General features: G+C 53.5%; 4 protein-coding genes across 4 annotated transcripts; all 4 read right to left on the bottom strand.

Moving 5' to 3' along the window:
* Positions 1 to 574: 574 nt before the first annotated feature.
* On the bottom strand, positions 575 to 4235 carry SPEM3 (SPEM family member 3). Its single transcript, XM_039847390.1, has 4 exons — positions 4098 to 4235; positions 3902 to 3959; positions 3304 to 3794; positions 575 to 2974 (listed from the first exon to the last, which is right to left on the bottom strand). Exons 1-4 carry the CDS (start codon positions 4233 to 4235, stop codon positions 575 to 577), a joined length of 3087 nt encoding a protein of 1028 aa, XP_039703324.1.
* Positions 4236 to 4958: 723 nt separating this feature from the next.
* SPEM2 (SPEM family member 2) lies at positions 4959 to 6720 on the bottom strand. The gene is made up of 3 exons (XM_039847389.1): positions 6583 to 6720; positions 6364 to 6421; positions 4959 to 6226 (listed from the first exon to the last, which is right to left on the bottom strand). The coding sequence occupies exons 1-3, from the start codon at positions 6718 to 6720 to the stop codon at positions 4959 to 4961; spliced, it is 1464 nt and encodes a 487-aa protein (XP_039703323.1).
* Positions 6721 to 8480: 1760 nt separating this feature from the next.
* Positions 8481 to 12007, bottom strand: SPEM1 (spermatid maturation 1). The gene is made up of 3 exons (XM_039847209.1): positions 9854 to 12007; positions 9696 to 9756; positions 8481 to 9496 (listed from the first exon to the last, which is right to left on the bottom strand). The coding sequence occupies exons 1-3, from the start codon at positions 9995 to 9997 to the stop codon at positions 8751 to 8753; spliced, it is 951 nt and encodes a 316-aa protein (XP_039703143.1). The 5' UTR covers positions 9998 to 12007; the 3' UTR covers positions 8481 to 8750.
* Positions 12008 to 12068: 61 nt separating this feature from the next.
* LOC120589657 (neuroligin-2-like) lies at positions 12069 to 16094 on the bottom strand. Its single transcript, XM_039847208.1, has 5 exons — positions 15926 to 16094; positions 15566 to 15751; positions 15272 to 15464; positions 14298 to 14894; positions 12069 to 13460 (listed from the first exon to the last, which is right to left on the bottom strand). Exons 1-5 carry the CDS (start codon positions 16044 to 16046, stop codon positions 12587 to 12589), a joined length of 1971 nt encoding a protein of 656 aa, XP_039703142.1. The 5' UTR covers positions 16047 to 16094; the 3' UTR covers positions 12069 to 12586.
* Between the last annotated feature and the right edge of the window lie 2464 nt (positions 16095 to 18558).

Here is an 18558-nt window from a genome sequence, read left to right as displayed (position 1 = left end):
AGACCAGATCAGGAAAACTGAGGACTGGGCTCATTCTCATAGTCTGGGCTAATCAGGCACTGGGGTATCCTTACATTTTACCTCCTCCCCAGAGGGTGGCCTATGAGGCACCCTAAAAAGAACTAAGTTCTCTGGGCTCTCTGGGAGTTTTGAAGATGCTGGGGATGGGTGACAAAAGAAAGGAGAGTTCCTCTAAACTCTAAAGCATTGGTGTCCAATAGGATTTTCCGTAATGATGAAAATGTTCTAAATCTGTGCTGTCCAATACAGTAGCCACTAGCCACTCATGGTTACTGAGCACTTGAAATGTAGATAATTAGAAGGAGGAATAGAATTTTAAATTTTATTTAATTTTAATTAATATACATTCTAATAGCCATATTTGGCTACTGGCTACAGTATTAGAAAATGCAGCTCTAGGACCTTGGGGATAATAGGTTTAGCTCTGCAACTATGGAGGAGAAGCAGGGGAAAGTATAGTTCCAGTCCTCATCAGGCCCTGTGGGTGGCCAGCATCAGGAATGGGGCTGGGGTGGATGTCCTCAAACAACCACAGAACACTTCTCTCGCCTCTTTATTCTTGATGCACCTTTGTCCCCTCTTTTTCTGAGGGCTTCATCACACACTGATATCCCCACTCGGCGGTGGTCTCCACTGAGTTGCTGGATGCCTCTTGGCAAAGACGCCTGGGAGATAGAGCTTCACACTTGTCTCTGCCCACTCCAAACTGTCTCTGGCGGGCATCAAAGACTACATGCCCTACTCGGGTGCCTGGCCCAGGACAGTGGGTCTTCCGGTTGATTTTGGGAGGCACAGACATTTGGCGATAGTTCTGGCAGGCTGGAGGAACTGTGTCCACAGGGCGGTGCACCCAGTCTTGGCTGCCTGCTCGCCGGGAGGATGGTTGTAGCTCAATTAGCACAGGTACCTCTGAGAAGGTTTGCAGGTCATTGCAGATCACCTGGGCCTTGGAAGAGCAGTTCTGATTGAGTGGGACTGAAGTCCACAATACATGCTGCTCTGCATCCTCCTTCCGAGGAGTCTCCTCAGATACAAATGACTTAATCAGGGACCGTGTGGACTTTGGAGTCTGAGATGGGCCCAAGACTTGGACAGAGTCAGTACCTAGAACAAGGCCTGGGTTCTTGTGGAGGTCAGGATTTGGGATAAGGCATGAGTCCTTGTGGAGGCCCGATTCCTTGATAAGGCTTTGAGTCTTGGGGAGGCCAGAGTCTTGGATAAGGGCTGGGCCCTTATGAGGACCAGGATCTTGATTAATTCTTGGGTACTTGTGGAAGTTAGGGTCTTGGGTGTGTTCTGGGCTCCTGTAAATTCCAGTGTCTTTGGTAAGACCACATCTCCTTTTGACCTCATTGGCTTGGGTAAGGCCTGGATTTTTATAAAGTTCAGAATCCTGAGTCAGGCCTGGATTCCTGTAGTCTCCTGAGTCTTGGGTGAGGCCTGAGCACTTATGGAGACCAGAGGTTTGGACAAAGCCTGGGCTTTTGTGGAGACCAGTTTCCTGGGAAAGGCCCAAGCTCTTGTTGACTCCAGAGTCTTGGGCAAGGCATGGATTCTTCTGTGGGCCAGAATCTTGGATAAGGCCTAGATTCCTAGAGATTCTCGGATCTTGGGCATTATGTATACTCCTATAACCTCCAGAATCTTGAGAAGGGTCTGGGCTGTTATGGAGGCCAGTTGTTTGGGAGAGATCTTGCCTTTCATAGAGTACAGTCTCTTGGCTTCGTTTTGGATTCATGTAGACTCCAGAGTCTAGCATAAAGCCCGAGCTCCTCTGAATGTCAGAAGTTTGGGGAAATGTTATGTTCTTATAGAGGTCAGAGGGTTGGATGAGACATGGGCTCCTAAAGATACCTGCATCTTGAGGAAGACCTAGGCTCTTTTGAGGGCCAGTATCTTTGGTAATGATTGGATCCTTGTGAAGGCTGGAGTCTTGGGAAGGTCCTGAATTCTTGCAGAGATAAGGGTGTTGGGTAAGGCCTGGAAGGTTGTATGAGCCTGGATCTTGAGCAGGGCCTGAGTTCTTGTGGAGGCCTGGATCTTGGGTGAGACCAGGGTTCTTGGAAACTCTAGAGTCTTTTGAAGGGCCTGGAGTCCTTTGGAGGCCAGCCTCTTCATTAAGGCCTAGACTCTCATGAAGTTCAGGGGGATGAGATTGGACTGGGGATTGGGAAATGGCAGAGAACTGGGGAGGGATGAGGAACTGGGAGGAAGGTACGGACTGAGGAGACTTGGAGGTTGGAGGAAAGGTGGGGGTTTGCATTGAAGAAGAGGGCTTCTGGTGGTTGATGGGTTGATGAAGACCAAAGGATCGGGGAGAAACAAGAGGCAGAGAAAGAGTACATGGTGGAGGAGTGGTGCACAGTGAGCTCTGAGCACTGGTTGGAGAATGAAAGCAAGGTTGAGAAGGTGAAGCATCCTTGGAGTAGACCAGGAATTTGGGATAAACTGGAGCCTGGGAGTCTGTGTTTTTCCCCTCAGAACTGCAAGGATGGAAGCTGAAGTAAGGGAAGGTCTTGGACTGTAAGAACTTGTCTTTGGCATCATTTGAGATTTTCCATTCCATATTCTCCAACTCCAGGTAACCCAGTATGGATCCTGTGGAGAGCTTGCCAGAGTCCCCACTAAGTTGCTTTGATGTCTGCTCAGCTGTATCAGAGCTCACCAGGCCCTGCCCCTCTTGGGGCCCGGAGAGGGTACCCAAGTCCTTTCTGGAATACCCAGCATTCTGAGTGGGGCAAACGTGGAATAAGTTCTGCTTTACCCTGCGGGCATCATAGACCACATGACCAGTGGAGGGGCCTTGGCTGAAGGCAGTCAGGGTAGAGGGAGCAGGAGTTAGGATGTGGGTAGGGGTGGGGGCAGGAATAGGAGAAGAAACTGGAGTGGTAGTCACAGCCATGACCACTGCTGGGGCAGGGGTTGGGGGCAGGCAGATGACTGGGACAGAGGCCTGTGCAGGGACCGGAGCAGGAGCAGTCACAGGGGCAGAAGCTAGGGGAGAGGGGAACAGAGGGTTGGGATGTTTAGGAGAGAGGTTACCAGTCCAGGCTGGCTGGGGTATGGCAAAATCTGAAGCCAAGTGGCCCCAGGAGTGGGCTAAGGCATGATGATGGCTTGCCAGCATGTGGGCTGAGGTGGCTCTGCTGCCCAGGGTGTGTGATTGGGCGGGGGCGGTGGGTGGGTCAGGGAGGAGATGGGCCTGGGTGGGGCGGGGGGTTTGGGTTGGGGGAGTCGGTCTGGCCTTGGGCTGGGGTGTGCTCAGGAGGGTGGGCTGGGGACAGTCTGGGCTTGGGAGGCAGTGTGCTCAGTGGAGTGGGCTGGGGAGTGGGTCTGGGTCTGGGCTGGGGCATGGGCTGAGTCATAGTTTGGGGTCTTAGTCTTGTTCTCTTGGGGCAAGTGGAGTGGAACTGTATCCAACTTGCTCATCCTGGGGAACTGGGAAGATGTCTCTTGCCTGGAGATAAAGGTGGCTTGGGCCTCTGAGGCTGTAACCTGAGGTGCCTCCCCAGCTCCCATCATCCCTTCCTTCCACAGTCCCCATGGAGTCTCCACAGGAGCCCCAGTATGTCCACATTGAGGCGGCATCCAGCAGCACCTAGAAGCCTTCTCATCATTCGTGTCTGGTATCCATGAGGCAAGGTAGTTAGGGCGTCTGAGCAGGAAGCTTGGGCGATGATGGAAGTGGGAAGAGACTCTTGAGCACAGGTTCTTGGGATCCATGGAGCAGCGCATACACATGGGATGGCTGCCTATACAGCTGGGTTGCTTGTCTGCAGGGAAAAGTGGGATAAGACAAGGCCTGGGTTCCTGAGGGTTCAGGGATGGAATGAAGGGGACAGGCCCACATCCCCTTGATCCCATGCTGAGGCCCACTCACCTTTGGGGAAAAAATGATGGAAAAGAATCCGCAAGGAGCTCTTCAGATGCCTCCAGAGCTGAGGGAAGCAGGGGAGAGGAGAGTCCAGAAGTAGGGTGAGCCCTAAAGTCCAACCTTCATCTGGCCACATCCCAGCAGCCCTCCCACCTCAGACCTCAAGGCTCCCCCAACCCTGCTGCCCAGACCCTGCCCTGACCAGAGTCACCACATTGATTCCCACGTTGAGCAAGATGAAGCTGCCCAGAATCAGAAGAATTGAGTCTCCTAGGTCCTGGCACTTCCTGGGGTTGGTACCAGAGCACACTGGGGCTCCGTGGTAGGCTCGCTCACCCATGGCCGGGGGTCCCAGGACTACCTGGGCCCCCTGGCCCCCATATACTCGCTAGGAGCCAAACTCCTCTGGTGGGGGAGGGGGAGAACTGGGTCATAATGGAACAGGGGATAGGGGTCACAATGAGGGAGGGGGAGGAAAAGGGAGGCCCACGGTGGCATTTCCTGGTAACCAGGTTTGAGTAACTTGAGCCTGGACGGTCAGACAGCCTGGAAGCCAGTCCGCCTCCCCTCTCACCCTCATCCCATCCCTTTGCCCACTTCTGAGACTGGGAAGACCATGGCCTCAGAGCCCTGGGGAAGGCTTGGCTGGACTCCAGAGTCTTTGCCTTCTTCCTGCCCTTCACTAAGCTGTGGGCCTAGATCTGCCCAGATATGGAACTCCTAGGTCTGGAATGTAATCTTAGCTTCTTGTGTGGAACTAAGCCTCTGAGCCCCCTTTGGGGACAAGGAGAGCCTCACAGAGAGCAGGTGCCCAGAGACTAGTGGTTTGGAGTCGTTAGCTGAAAGATCTTAGTGCCTGTAGACAGGACTGTGGCCACTAAACCAAGGGAAGCCTCAAGCCAAGAGAACACTGGCTTCTCATTTTAGGAAGCTAAGGGCAGAGATCCATATTGGCAGAAGGAGTGACGCTTCCTAGCCACAGACCACTACAGTGTTTCCTGGACTCTTTATTCCTCTCTCCATGCCCTGCCTCACCACCCACATTAGCAAACTTTACTGCTGGTCAGCAAAGTTTCCCAGTTCGGCTTCTGTGCAGAGAGGGCCTTGAGGCTGAGCTGGAAGGTGGTGGCAGCGAGTTGGCCCGTGCTCTGCTCTCTTGCACCTGCCGCTTCAGCTCCAGGCTGTCGTACACCTGGTAGTTGGCATTGCCTCCCGGGCTCCGGCTGAGTGGCATGAAGGTGGGTGGGGGTGGGGAGGGCTCAGTAGCCTGGACTTCAGGCGGGGGCTGGGAGGAGTGGGGGAGCAAGGCTGAGCTGGGAGCCAGTGACCGTTGGTATGAAGCCTCGCCCAACACAGTGAGGGAGGTGGATGTGGTCAGAGGGTGCCGAGTGGGCAGTGCCTCAGCCCATTCTGCTGCCCGGCGCCGTACCTCATGGGGATCCCGGGAGGTATAGCTCAAGTGTCCTGTGGATGGGTGGGGACTGCGGTTGGGCTGGCTATTAGCATGGCTGGGGAGGCTCCGACGGTGGGACTGCGGGGAGTAGCGCTCCCGGGTCTCAGGCCGAGAACCCCGGGGCACCAGTGCAGATGGAGGCTCAGAGCCCTCCAGACCACGCCGCCGATCCCAGGAATCATACAGTAGCTGGCCCCCTGAGGGGTAAGGGCTGTGTCCTCCAGGGACCCAGGAGGGGTTAGGAGGTAGCCGACGGGGAGGTGGTGGAGATGAGGTCCACTGCTCAGTGTCCATATTGCCCCAGATGCGGGATTGTGAGCAGTGGGGCCCATAGGACTGCAGCCTCAGCTCTGACTTGGCCTCCACACGCTTGGGCATGCGGCGCAGCTCAGGTGACAAGTAGAGAGAGGGTGGTGGCAGGCTGGCCAGGATCCCACCCTGGCGGCCCCACAGCCGCATATTGGAGGGCAGCCCCATTTGCTGGTAGAGCCCTCCCCGGTACCCCCGTGGGTACTTGGGATGTGGGAAGGACAGATCATCCTCTTCCTTTAGGAAGGAGTCCAGGTCCTCCAGGTCAAAAGAGGGCCTTGTCCGCAGTTGTGACATCTTGTGGCAGTGATGTGGACTATGGAAGACTGAGTGGTTGTTAGAGAATTGTTTGTGGTTCTTCGGACTCTTCTGGTGGCTGCAGGGGTGGCGGTGGTGGCGGTTACGGTGGCGGCGGCGGCTGCGGTTGTGAAGATGATGATAGGAGGAAGAATAGCAGCAAGTGGGCCGAGCCATCTTCACTTCTACAGGGTCCAGGGTGCAGTGGATGTGGACATCTTGGGCTTTGGCTGGGGCATCTTTTGGGGAACTTTCACAAGCTTGTGAGTTTTCTTCTGTGGGAGGCAAGAGTCCATGAGGGCAGGGCAATTGTCAGAAGAGTTCAGGGTTGGGCATGCTGGGTTTCTAGGGCTATGGTGGTAGCAGAGGGGATTGGGGCATCCCCTACAGCTCTAGCTACCATACTTACCTTTCTGATTAATCCAATTGATCATCTTGTCTAAAGCATTCTGGAGCCCATGCCACATCTGAGGGTGGAGTGGAGTGGGGTGGGAGTGAAGGCCAAGCTCTCTACCTCCAACCCCCATACCCCTCTCAGCCAAGACTGCTCTTGCAGGTGAAGGTACAGGCCACAACTGGCTCCCACCCTCAGCTCTCTTAACCCTTAGGGTCCACAGCCATCACTGACCACAGTTACCACATTGATTCCAATGTTGACAAGAATGATGAGGCCCAGCAGCAGAAGTAGGAAGTCCTCGGCATCCTGGGGACTTTCTTGGTATTGATTGCAGCACCCCAGGGTGTTATACCAGAGCTGGTTTTCCATGGTGGGGGGGTTCTAGGGCCACCTGGGCCACCCCCCCCCACCAGCCCCAACCCACACTGCACTCATGCCAGGACCTGGAAACACCTGCCAGCTGGTGAGGGAGACGGGTCATAATGAGGCATGTTGGCGGGAGTCACAATGCAGAGGTGGCAGCTCTTTTATTCATTTGGCTGGCATTTTATATGATATCTCTGCCCTTGGCCTAGTTCCCAGATATCCTAGAGTTCAGTCTGTCCCTTTGTCTCCATAGGAGCTTGCTTAACTGGACACCTGATTCCGATTTGAAAATATGGTAGCTACTATAGTGAGACAGTCTTCATAGGGATTGAATCATGCGTAAGGATTTCTTCTATTTCATTGTTCTTTTGAGATATTATGGCAGCTTGTATAGCCTATTGGTACTCCCCACCCATACCTTCTTGGGGCTACCATCTAGGGTGATGGATGGATGGGTGACAGCAAGAGTCCCCTCTGAGTTCACCTTGCTGTACCATTCTCTCCCTGTCCTGTCCATTTCCCAGTCATAATACTTTTAGCATCCACCCTACCCACCCCTCTCTGGCCAGGGATTTCAGCCCAAGGTGGTGGTGGTCACTGAGCCCATTAGCCCCTTCACTTCAGAGCAAGACTGATTTCTACCATGCTGAGATTGCTGCCTCTGCCAGAGACCACTTGGTTTCTCTCCTTGACCAACTGCTCTCCCACTGAGCCACCTTTCCAAGTTGAAAAACTGTGAGCTGCCACCTTAAGAAAATTACATGAAATTCACAAAGCACAAAATAGATGTAATTGTTGATATGACAATAGGAGTCTTCGATTTAAACCAGGTTCATCACTAGGTTCTTGCAAAAGAGGTGCCTTGGGGACCACAAGTCATTTGTTTGCACAGTGAACAACTCAGCTTAGAAATAGAGGAACAGCCAGTGAGCATTTCTCATCAATACATAGTAGCTGCTCAGTACATACCCACTGAATGGAATCAGTTTCAATCAATCAACGATGTTGGTTGAATGAAAATGAATAGAGAAACATGGTGATTCACAGAAGGCCTGTCTGCTCACATTCCAAGTACCCATGTGGTATGAAGGTGAGGTCCATCTCCTTCAGCCTGGGTGCATGTACACACATGGCTCCTTGTTCCCTAGTTGTGTGATTGCATGCATGTGCATGACTTCAGTTGTCTAGGAGTAGGTTAGGGCCTGAGTTTCCCTGCTCTCTAGTGGATGAAATATTCTGATGTGTTCACATAGCAAACTGAGAAAGGTGGTAAACTCTCATGGGCCAGGCTGATTCAGTGGCAATAGGAATCTACTTGTGGAAGCAAGAGGATGGAGCATCTGAGACTGTGAAATTGATCCCAGCCTATGTCCATGTGACCATGAATAAGTCATTTGGCCTCTCTGAGCCTCAGTCTTCTCATCTGTGATGTGGAGGTATGAATCAGAAGAGTGAGGTCACAGAGTACTGTGATGTTGTGATGATGCAGCCCTTGAGAGTGACCCCAATATTTCATCCTCTGCTTCAAGCTTGCTCAAGGGTACAGGAAATTCAAGTTCTGATTGGGGAACTGTGAGAGCTTGCCTATCTTCACCTTCAGCAGTCCCTAACTCAAATAAACCAGGGATTAAGAAGGAACCACACTGTACCTGTAGCTGTAGCCTAAACCTAAGCTCTGGCAGGAACCAGAACTTTGAGGGGCTAGGTCCATGGGTTTGAAGGTCTCCCCTCTAGTGCAGGACTCTCTGGGGATGTGGGGTGGGATTAGGGGGCCTTCTCTGGGCACTAAGAAAGCAGGGTAGAGACAAATGGGAACTTTGGAATCAAGAAGGACCTGGAAAAGGGCTGAGGACGGGGTTGATGGTGAGGTTGAGACCAAGAGGTTGATGAAGTTCCTCAGGATTCTTTAGGCCCTGTTGTTAGAGAGATAATTCCCTTAGCAAACAGGGCTTCTGGGTACTATATGGGCCCTGGCACCCCCCATACCACCACAAACCACTTCTTCTTTTTTTTTTTATTTTTTATTCTCCCAGTCACCTCTCTGTCAGGGGACCATATACCCAGTCCTTGCCCATCCCCTCAGCAGTGCTAGATCCGGAGGCCAAAGGGTAACAGTGGGACAGGGCCTCTACCTCCCGGGTCAGCTCCCGAAGCCGCCGCCTCACATCACGGGCATCATACATTATGCGGCCTGAGGAGCGGTGCCGGCGGATATCTGGGACTATTGCTGGGCCCTGAATAGGTAGTGGGGCTGGTGGAGCTGGCGTGGCCAGCGAGCACTGCTCCTGCTTCCCCTCAGCCCCTGCCACTCCCTTTCCACTGTTCTTGTGGCTCAGGACCTGTGGACCTGGGGGTGGGGGGTTTACAGGGTACACATAGGCCTCTAGGCCCAGCTCTGACAGCATCTCTCTTTTGAGGGGCCTTCCCTCTGTTGTCTGCTGGAAGCGGATGGTCTGGGGAGGCGGCTCCACAGCATCCTGGGCCCAAGCAGCCCAGAACCCCTGGGTGGATTGGAAGCCTTCCCAGTCTGCAGGGCAATCCCAGTTGTGGGAGCAGGTTTCCGGGTACCGATATGGGGGCTTCTCGTCGTCAGTGTCAGGGGCCCAGGCGACTGGGCGGTGGGCACGGCGTGCTGATGAACCTCGACGGCGATGGCGGCGAGTGGGTGGGGGGGTCACGGTCATTTTCACAGGGTCCATAGTGCATCGAAGGTGGACTGCAGGGGAGCTCTGCTTTAGGGGTTGGGTCTTCTTCCCAGGTGAGGGTGACTTAGAAGCTTCTGTGGATCAAGAGAGGTGAGAGGCTGGGGTAGGGAGACTGGCTCCTGTGGGGTGGAGAGGTGGGCTATATACAGATGCTATAACTGCAGAGTTATAGCATCTGAGAGGGGAGAGCTGGGGAAATGGGGCCAACTTAGGGTCAGGGCTAGAATGCCTGGTATCTGCCCCTCCTATTCCCCAACCCCAGGCCCCACTTACCTTTCTCACAAACAATATAGCAGAACATGTGGTGTAAGAAGCCACGGAGTCTATGCCAGAGCTGGAGGGGAGGACACAGTGACTCCAGGCAAGCCCTGGCCACCAGGCCTGCCTCCCGGCCATCCTGCCAGCACCCTCCCACCCGGCCCCGCCCTGACCAGCGTCACCATATTGATGCCAATGTTAATGCAGATGATGAGGCCCAGCAGCAACAGGATGGAGTTGCCCAGATCCTGGCAATTGTTGGCGTTGGGGCTGTGATATGAGGCCCACCCGGGCCGTGGCCGCTCAATCATGGCCATGGGGGTCCCTAGGGCCACCGGGGCCCTTAGGCCCCCAGCCCACTGTGCCACAGTACCTACCAAGCCGCCTGCCTGTCCCGGAGGCTCCTGGGGGTAAGCGGGTCACAATGATGCTGGGGCTCTCCCTCACAATGTGCCAAGAGGTAGAGTCTTGGGCCCAGACCTTGGCAGGGGCCAGCCAAGCCCTTTACCTTGCATGCTTCTCCTGCAGCCAGCCACCTGGACCAGCTCCCTAGGCCCTCTGGCCTGTCTGGTGTCTGTATCCATCAGCCCCTTTGGTCCTTCACTACACCAGGCTTCATCCTCTTTAGACGTGGGTCCTGATCTTAACTTTCCAAACAGCCCCATTACCATGGCAACCTTACCCAGCACCCACTCCCACTTCTTCTCAGATCTCTGAAAAGGGATTTGAGTGAAGACCCCCTCTTCCTCCCTCATCAGTATACTCATTTCCCCAAGGCTTATTTTTTCGGAGCCCCTTGTCCCCACCTCCTAACATCACAGCAGGCAAAACTAACAGTTAAACTTTTGTATTTACAATATTTTCTTCATCTTTTGCCAGGTTTAAAAATGTGTACAGAGCCTCAAAGGGTGGGGACATGGGATTGTCAGGGAATTGTTCTAGGGAGAGGAGCTGGGCATTGGAGTCCGTGGCTGAATCATGGGGTCCCCCAGCCCCTCTCCCATGCCCCAATTTGGGGGGCATCTGTCTATAGGATTCAGGGCCCAGGTCCCTAGCATTTAGAGGGCATGGCTATTTGGAGAGGAACCAGACTAGGCAGAAGGGGTAGGAAAGAATGATGTTTCCATGGGTGAAGGTGGGAGAAGGGACAGTCAAGTTCTGGGGAGCCAAGACCAGGGATTCTGGATCTGGGTGTCAATGGAAGACAGCACCCCAGCCCCTACTCAAGTTTGGCACTAACAACCCACAAAATGACAGCAGATGAGGATTCTCTCCTTCTCCACTAGTGTCCCTTTCTTCCTGACATGATTCTTTTTCCCGTAGACTCAAATCCTTTCTCAAGTGCCCTCTGGGAAGTCACCTTACATATGTCTTTTCAAATACTTCCTGCTGGTGTTTACCCAAGCCCAGTTCTCCACTGCCCCCTCCATTTGTTCCTCAGCACAGCTGATCTCATTCTCTCCCCAAACTGTCCCCTGAAGCCTTTCTTCCCTGCTTTCCTCCTCTCCACCACTGCGTTCTTTAACCTTTGACAGCTGAGAAAAGAGGAGGCATGTCAAAGGGAGTGGTCAGCTAAGGGTAGAAGCTGGTCTAACACAGACATTGGGTGGCTTCAAAGAGGGAGATAGAAATGGGGGAAAGGAAAACTGAGACAGAGAGGGAGGAATGAGAGATGGTGAAGATAAACTCATGTGGGACCCCTTTAGCTGCCACCTCCCCCTCCCCCTCCCCCATATCCCATCTGCCTCCACGTTTACCTGCTCTGCCTCAGGACTGGGGAATCCTTGGCACATTTTGGGGTTTCTTTCCCCCAAACTCAGCTACCCAGTTTGGCACGAATGAGCAATGGTCTGAGGACTGAGGGAAAGGCTATCCTCAGACCCCAGTGAGGGCTTTGGTCAAACATGCATGGCCTCTAGTATGTGGCAGATCCCATGCCCCAGACCCCCAACCCATCATTTCTGGGGAAAGGAGATGCAGAGCTCTCCCTTCAGGGTTTATACATCCCCCTCAGCTTCTGTCAATTTGAAGTCTGTTTCCACCTGTTGTGTCAGGAGGCATTAAGTGCTGGGGGATGCAGGGAAATGCTGGAAAGAAAGGGACCATCTGCATGGGAAAACACACATCCACATGCAAGAACATGTTTCCACTCGGAGAAATGTGCCCTGGACCCATGGGAAAACAAGTTCCCAAACAGCACAGGGATGCATGGATCTCCCAACCCCCTGGCATGGATTCTGTGTCTGTCATCTGTAGAAGGTGAGGCTTACCCAGCAAAACGCGCTTCACCTGACTTGTGCCACGGGGGCTTAACATGCTCTGCCAGATGGGGGGGGCAGGGAATGGGTGGCTATGATTTCCTCAATACATTCCAGGTACCACTCTTGCTTTTCTGGTGGCCAAGGGTCACTATATGTGACTATATGTGAACACACCACTTCCAGGGTCTCCATGGGGTAGGGGGAAGGGAATAGATGGGAGAAGGCATGAGGGAACATGATTCTGAGGTTTAAATTCCCACAGAAATTCTTTGAGGGGGCCAACATGTGTCCAGGGTGGCAAAAAAAACCTTACCCTGCACATGGGAAAACACACCCCCTAGTGAGAAAGTACACCTTCGCGTGGGAAAATTCTTCCACGCTTCCACACATCGAAGACTGGTGTCCCAATAGAGGAGACAAATGCCCCCCCAGTTGTTCAAAAGCCCAGGTCCAGAGAAGAGAATGGGCCTCTCTGCATGGGAGAAACACGCATCCCTGTGAGGAAACCCATTTCCACCTAATGCTTCTCGACATGTGAAAACTCCACAAGAGAAAAGCCTGTTGCCAAGTCCTCTTCCTTGCCTTCCAAGTGGCACTTCCTGCGAGCGGGAGGGCTGGGAAGGAGGGCCCCCCCCAAGCTGCCCCCTATACCCGGGTAGTGGAGTGGGGGTGGGGTAGTGTGTTGTTGTGGCTGGTAGCGGTGGGAGGAGGGGCAGGGAAGGGCCCAAAGGGATGGAGGGAGGGTGGCGGCGGGGGAGGTGGTGGCCCCAAGCCGCTGGGTAGCAGGGTCAGGGCCCCAGGGGCCAACAGAGGCACATCGTCTGGTGCCCGGCGCAGGGCCAGGGTGTAGTCGGGTGGGCAGGCGGGGCGCAAAGCCTCAGCAGGGTCCGCCCCAACACCACCACCCCGCTTTAGCTGAAGTGACACCAGCTCTTCTTCTGGTGGTAGCTCTCGGCCAGTGGCGGGGAGCAAGGGGCCCCCACCAGGCACACCAGAGCCTGAGCCACCTGGAGGGCTGAGCCGTCTGCACCGCAGCTCCTGCCGCCGGTCCCGCTTGTAGTAGAGGGCAGCAAAGGCGAGAATGTTGAGGAAGAGGAGGGAGGCGCCCACAGCCACAGTGACGCTCAGCTCTGTGGAGTAGTCCCGGGAGTCCCCGGGGAAGCGGTCATAGGCCCTGGGGCCTGGCTCGGGCTCAGGTTCCGGTGGCAGGGTGGCAGGTGGTGGGGGCCGGCGTGTGCCTGGGGCACCAGGGGGTGGGCGAGGCGGCCAGCGCGTGGCATAGGGAGGCAGGCGTGTGGTGGTGGTGAAGAGCTCTGTGTGCAAGTTGTGCAGGTGGGGCACAAGCTCCAGCCAGAAAGCCACCTTGTTGGCGCGGTAGTTGTCACGCACACGTGGCTTCAACCCAATGTGCAGGTACTGCTTCTCCTTGCTGTTGAACTTGCTCCATACCACTTCCTCGAAGCGGTTTGGCTTGGTGTGGATGAACTTGGTGTCCTGTGGCACTGGCTGGTTGGGGTCGCTGTGGGCACAGGAGGGCAGGGAAAGGAGCAGTGAGGGTGAGGCTCCAACAGATGTGGAAGGGTGGGAGAGGAATGGGGAGGGGACAGACAGAGATGCTGAGAGCCATGGAGACAAGAATGAAAGTCAGAAAAAAAGAGGCAGAGAGACAGAGATGAACACAAAGAGAGAAACTACCAGAGACAGGGACAAAGACACAAACAGAGATAGAGACAGACTGCCAGAGACAGCTAGAGATGACAGAGGGACAGATTGGCAGAGACAACAAAGAGATAGCTAGTGAGAGAGGCAGAGGCTGAGACTGAGTGAAATAGAGACATATAGAAAGAGAGAGACAAAGACACGTGAGAGGCAGCCAGGGTGAAATCAGCAAGCAAAAAGCAAACCGATCAAAGAATGCAAAGGGAAAAGGAAAGATATGAATGGATTTTAAGAGAGACTTAGTGACAGCAATAAAGAGACAAACAGACACAAATCCTTACACACACTCAGACACAGATGGAAGCAGTCAGAGGGCAGAGCACAGGGGGAAGAAAGAAAGAGGGTAGGTAGGCAAGGGAGGGAAGGAGAGACAGATATGGAGCCAAAGCCACCTAGTGAGTCCACCCCCAAAAAGGACAGGGACCTCTCTGTAACTCTGCTGAATCTCCAACACGCAACTCAGTGTCTGGCACAGAGAAGGTATTCAGCAGGTGTCTGAGTCGAGAAGGCAAGAGTAAGAGTGCATTAATGGAGGGATGATGGCCTTGTGAGAGAGTGAGAAAAAGAAGGAGCTGAGGATGGAGGGTGTGTGTGCCTTGGCTTTCAGGATGGCCCACCCAGCCCCTCTGGCCCTCACCCAGTCTTGGCGAAGTTGGTCCAGTAGGTCATGACCACGGCGCTGAGCATGACATCATTCTTAGAGAAGTTGCAGGGGAAGAGATCAGTGGCACCCACCATGGGCACACCGAAGACATAGGGAAGCTCATCCCCATGTGCTGCATCTGCCCACTCGGGCCGGCCCTCAGCCTGGCAGTGGTGATAGAAGGTGTAAAAGTAGACAGGGGACTGGTAGTCAGCATGCAGCTTGGCGGTGGCCACGGCTGGTGCCACCCACTGGTGGTCAGTAAAGAGCGCCAGCAGGGTCTTGCGTCGCATCTCACCATTGTCCCGGTCAGCCCAATCTGTGTACATAAACTTGATGGTCTCCCGCAGCACATCTTTGCCCTCCGGGTAGCCATACAGGTTGTCCACAAAGTTGGAGACTGTAAAGTCAAAGGCGCTGGCGGATACACCGTCCTCACTCTCTGCTGAGTCCTCCACAAACTTGAGGCCCTCTCCTTGGTTGACACCGATGAGCATGTCATAGTTGAGGAATTCTCCCTGCTGCATGAGGATCTCAGGATCATCCGGGACGACGTCACCATCCACCACGGGCCCAAAGGCGATGTGGTAGCTGGGGAGAAGGTGGCAAGGTCTCATCACCTGTTCACTGGCCTCCTCTCGGCTCATAGCCTAGTGAGCCCTCCGCCCAAAAGACCTTTCTTCCACAGATTAGAGTTAAAATCTCATCTATGAGTCCTTCAGGGCACTTGCCTGTTGGGAAGTCTTCCCTGAAGCACTTCCTGGCACCTTGTGCATACTTGCTCTATTTGGGCAACCCCACTTAGGGAAGGCTTCCAAGAGAAGAAGGCAGGGCCTCTAGAGAGCCCTGAAGCCCACCTCTCCTTTCCAAATAAAATGCTTGTGGGCACCTCTCCCCCTCAACATCCTTGGAACCAGCAAGGAGAGTGAAGTCCTGGACCCAGCCCTCTCCCACCACTATACCCATACCGGGCGGGCTGTACATCCTGGTCCACCAGCTCCCGGGAAGGCTTTCGGCGGAGACACTCCACAGCTTCAGCACTATCCTCCCGGTCACAGCCCACCTTAGCTGCCAGCAGTCGTGTGTACTTGAGTGGCTGGTAGTTGACAGACCAGCTGGAAATGGCAGTGCCACTCTGGGCAATGGCCTTCTGGAATAGCCCTGGTGGGACAGGCAGGTTTCAGGCTGGGCACTATCAGCCCGAGAGAAGGAAAACCTGGTAGGTTCAGGGGTATGAGAAAGGCTGAAGAGATTGCTCGTACCTTCTGAATGGTGGGAGAGGATCAGAAGGTTGACACAGGAGGCCCCTGCCCCAGACCCAAAGATGGTGATACGCTCGGGGTCACCCCCAAAGTGGGCAATGTTTTCACTGAGCCAGCGCAGGGCCTGGATCTGGTCCAGGAGTCCATAGTTGCCTTTTGCAGCCTGGTCTCCGGTGCTGAGAAAACCTGGAGGTAGAGGAAGAAAGGGAGGCTTTCTGGGGGTGTTACAGCATCTTGTCCCTTATCTGGGCAGCTCAATCCAGCCCAGAAGCCATTCTGCTGCTGCTGAGCTTAAAGGAACCCCTCCCATCACACCCCGCTCCCAGACTCCAGCCCCTAGAGTTGGCTGCCCACCCTCACCGAGCACCCCAAGACGATAGTTGAGCGTGGCTACAATGACGTTGCCATAGGCGGCCAGGACGGAGCCATCGAACATGTTCCCAGTGCCCTCCATGTAGGAGCCGCCGTGCAGAAACAGCATCACCGGCTTCTTCCCAGAATCCCGGATATCTGTGTGGGGAGGGGATGGGTGGGTGGGCCAGGGAGCAGGGAACAAGGACATAGTGAGACCAGAAGCAGCACTGCCTAGCTCCCAGGCCTGCTGAAGACCAGCCCAGAGCTCAGGGGACATGTCACTCCTGTCCCTGGGGGGCAAGACCGGATTCCCCTCCTCCCTCCCCAGCTAGCCCTGGCAGAAGGTCCCTCCCCACCTCCTGCCAGTCTGCCCCACAGCACTTCTCTAAATGCCAGGCAGAGCTTCCAAGAAGCCAAACAGAGACAGGGGTGGGAGGTGGCCCTCCTCAGGGCATCTGCTGGATCCAGGGACCCCCTCCCCGCCACGCACAGTAAATCTCCTTCCTGCTCCTAGGAAGAGTGAGCTCCCAAGGCTGGCACTAAGAGCTAAAGATGCTGGGAGGGTCCTGGACTTTCCTCAGACTTAGGCCTTGGGCCTCAGCTCCACATGGTAGCCTGGTCTGTGGCTGAGGGGGTGCCAGGCCCTAGGGTCCCTAGGGGCTTGGTCTCCTCCCCGCCCTAATTCCTTTCTAGGTCACCTCCCTAGTCACCATGGCAACCCCCAGACTAATTATTGTGGCAGAAGGAGGCAGGGTAGGAAAGATTCTGTTTAATGAAGACAGGGTGCAGCTCTCTAGTCTTGGACCCCACCAAACTGACCTGAGCCCTGGGTTCTGCACCAGATCCCTCTCTTGTCATGTCCAAAAGAATTCCATAATCACTGCCACATGGCACTCCAGACTGGACTGAAGGGTGACTAACTCCAGAAAAGGGTGGGAGTCTCAGAGGGCTTGTCATAGTCCCCAAGGCTATAGCAAGTACCCTGAAGCCCCTCCATGATTCACCATAGCACCAGGGTTGGGGTCACCTCTGGCCTACAGGCCTTCCTCTTTCTTGACACCTGCAATCTCTGACCAGCCTGGGCACTCAGCAAACAAGAACCAGCCCTAGGCCTCCACAGCTGGTCTCTATACCTCTGCCTGCCTCCCTCAACCTGGCAGAAACTTTCTTCCAGCCAGGTCAACCAATAGGTCACTAAGACACTCCCTACCACCCCCCACAGGCAGCTTTCTGTCTCTTGTGTCTTAGGATCTTCTCTGCCACCTTCTGTTCCCCTCTCAGTTCCCCTTCTGTGAACTCCCCAAATCCTGTTCTTCCCTTTGTTCCTGAACCTCCAGTGGCCTTCCAGCAGTTCGGGCTGAAGTATCCTTCCCTCCAAGGTCCTGTCCTAAAGGTCCTCAGTTACCTCCTCTTCCCCACCCAACACCTCCACTCCCATTATAGGGGGAGGGGAGTCAGAAAGGGAAAGAACAGGAAGGGTGGCTGGGGCAAGAATTCAAAACCAACAACAAAAAACAGGATCAAGAAAGAAGAAAGAAAAAAACAACAACCAAAAAGCAAGAAGCTCTCCGGGCTGATTCAACAAGAAAAGAAAAAAAAAAAAGAAAGATCCATTTGGAAAGAAAAAAGAAAAAAAAGTTCTTTTGCATTTTTTTTCAAATTTGTAGAAACTTCAAGATATTGGGTCTCTATTTTTCAAAATTTCTCTGTAATTCTTAATTTACTTAAATGTCACTTTTCTTAAGATCTATTACAGGCTTTTTCTTGAACAGAATAGGTTTTTTTGCACTGTTTCTGCTAGGCTGAATTACTACTAAATTTAATTTTTTTTCAATTTTGTTTTATTCTGGGAAATGAATTATTTTTTGGGCAAAGGAAAAGACTCTGTTGTCTTAAATAGTCCAATTTGTCAAATCAAACATTTTGATCCATCTCTTTATAGAAGTTCTGAGATCTCCACTGACTTTTTTCTTTCATTATTTTAATATATATATGATGAGGGTTTTTCACATATATTTTCTAGTGGTTCCAACATTAGTTCAAATTTCTTTCTGTTCATTACATTCTTTTTCCACGAATTATTACAATAAATTTTTTTTTTTTCGCTTTTAGTTAAGAACAACTGATGTATTTTGAGGGTATTGCAGGCATTATAGTGATATGGTTGTGAATATACATATACTGTCCTTCATTCTTCTTCTTCCCCCCCCCCCCCCCCCCCCCCCCCCCCCCCCCCCCCCCCCCCCCCCCCCCCCCCCCCCCCCCCCCCCCTTGTTTTATCAGCAACACATGCAGCATGCGGGATTTTAAATCACTGTGTCTGGCATGGATTGAGCTGTCACTTCCTCTCGCCACGCTTTGTGAGCTAACGGGGACCCTCAAACACAAAAACAGAGAAAGACAATTTGGGGAAAGATGGGGGTCAGGGAGGGTGGATGGGAGGGAGGAGAAAGCAGGAAAAGGGAGGGTGGGGAAAGTGAAAAATAAGCCAAAAAATAAGCCAAAAAAAGCAAAATTTGTTTGCAAGAAAAAGAAACCAAGAAAAGAGAAAAACGTTTCTACAACCCAATTTTGTTCCCCTCCCCGGAAAAAGTCATGCCCCAAAGAAAAGGCTGGTTTTGGGGGGTGGGGTGCCTGAG

Source organism: Pteropus medius, unplaced genomic scaffold, assembly GCF_902729225.1.
Source record: "Pteropus medius unplaced genomic scaffold, Ma_sr-lr_union100, whole genome shotgun sequence".
Lineage (NCBI taxonomy): Eukaryota > Metazoa > Chordata > Mammalia > Chiroptera > Pteropodidae > Pteropus > Pteropus medius.
The sequence above is the reverse complement of the archived record's forward strand: the minus strand, read 5'-3'. Positions and strand labels throughout refer to the sequence as shown.

Coding starts and splice junctions, on each gene's coding strand:
- SPEM3 (XM_039847390.1), bottom strand. CDS start 4,235: ATGGGTGAGCGAGCCTACCACGGAGCCCCAGTGTGCTCTGGTACCAAC. Junction 3,960..4,097: donor GAATCAATGTGGTGACTCTG/GTCAGGGCAGGG, acceptor TGCTTCCCTCAG/CTCTGGAGGCATCTGAAGAG. Junction 2,975..3,303: donor CTGCCTCCCAAGCCCAGACT/GTCCCCAGCCCA, acceptor GTCCCTGCACAG/GCCTCTGTCCCAGTCATCTG.
- SPEM2 (XM_039847389.1), bottom strand. CDS start 6,720: ATGGAAAACCAGCTCTGGTATAACACCCTGGGGTGCTGCAATCAATAC. Junction 6,422..6,582: donor GAATCAATGTGGTAACTGTG/GTCAGTGATGGC, acceptor CTCCACCCTCAG/ATGTGGCATGGGCTCCAGAA. Junction 6,227..6,363: donor CAATTGGATTAATCAGAAAG/GTAAGTATGGTA, acceptor CTCCCACAGAAG/AAAACTCACAAGCTTGTGAA.
- SPEM1 (XM_039847209.1), bottom strand. CDS start 9,997: ATGGCCATGATTGAGCGGCCACGGCCCGGGTGGGCCTCATATCACAGC. Junction 9,757..9,853: donor GCATCAATATGGTGACGCTG/GTCAGGGCGGGG, acceptor CCTCCCCTCCAG/CTCTGGCATAGACTCCGTGG. Junction 9,497..9,695: donor CTATATTGTTTGTGAGAAAG/GTAAGTGGGGCC, acceptor CTTGATCCACAG/AAGCTTCTAAGTCACCCTCA.
- LOC120589657 (XM_039847208.1), bottom strand. CDS start 16,046: ATGCTGTTTCTGCACGGCGGCTCCTACATGGAGGGCACTGGGAACATG. Junction 15,752..15,925: donor CTATCGTCTTGGGGTGCTCG/GTGAGGGTGGGC, acceptor CTCTACCTCCAG/GTTTTCTCAGCACCGGAGAC. Junction 15,465..15,565: donor CCTCTCCCACCATTCAGAAG/GTACGAGCAATC, acceptor CTGTCCCACCAG/GGCTATTCCAGAAGGCCATT.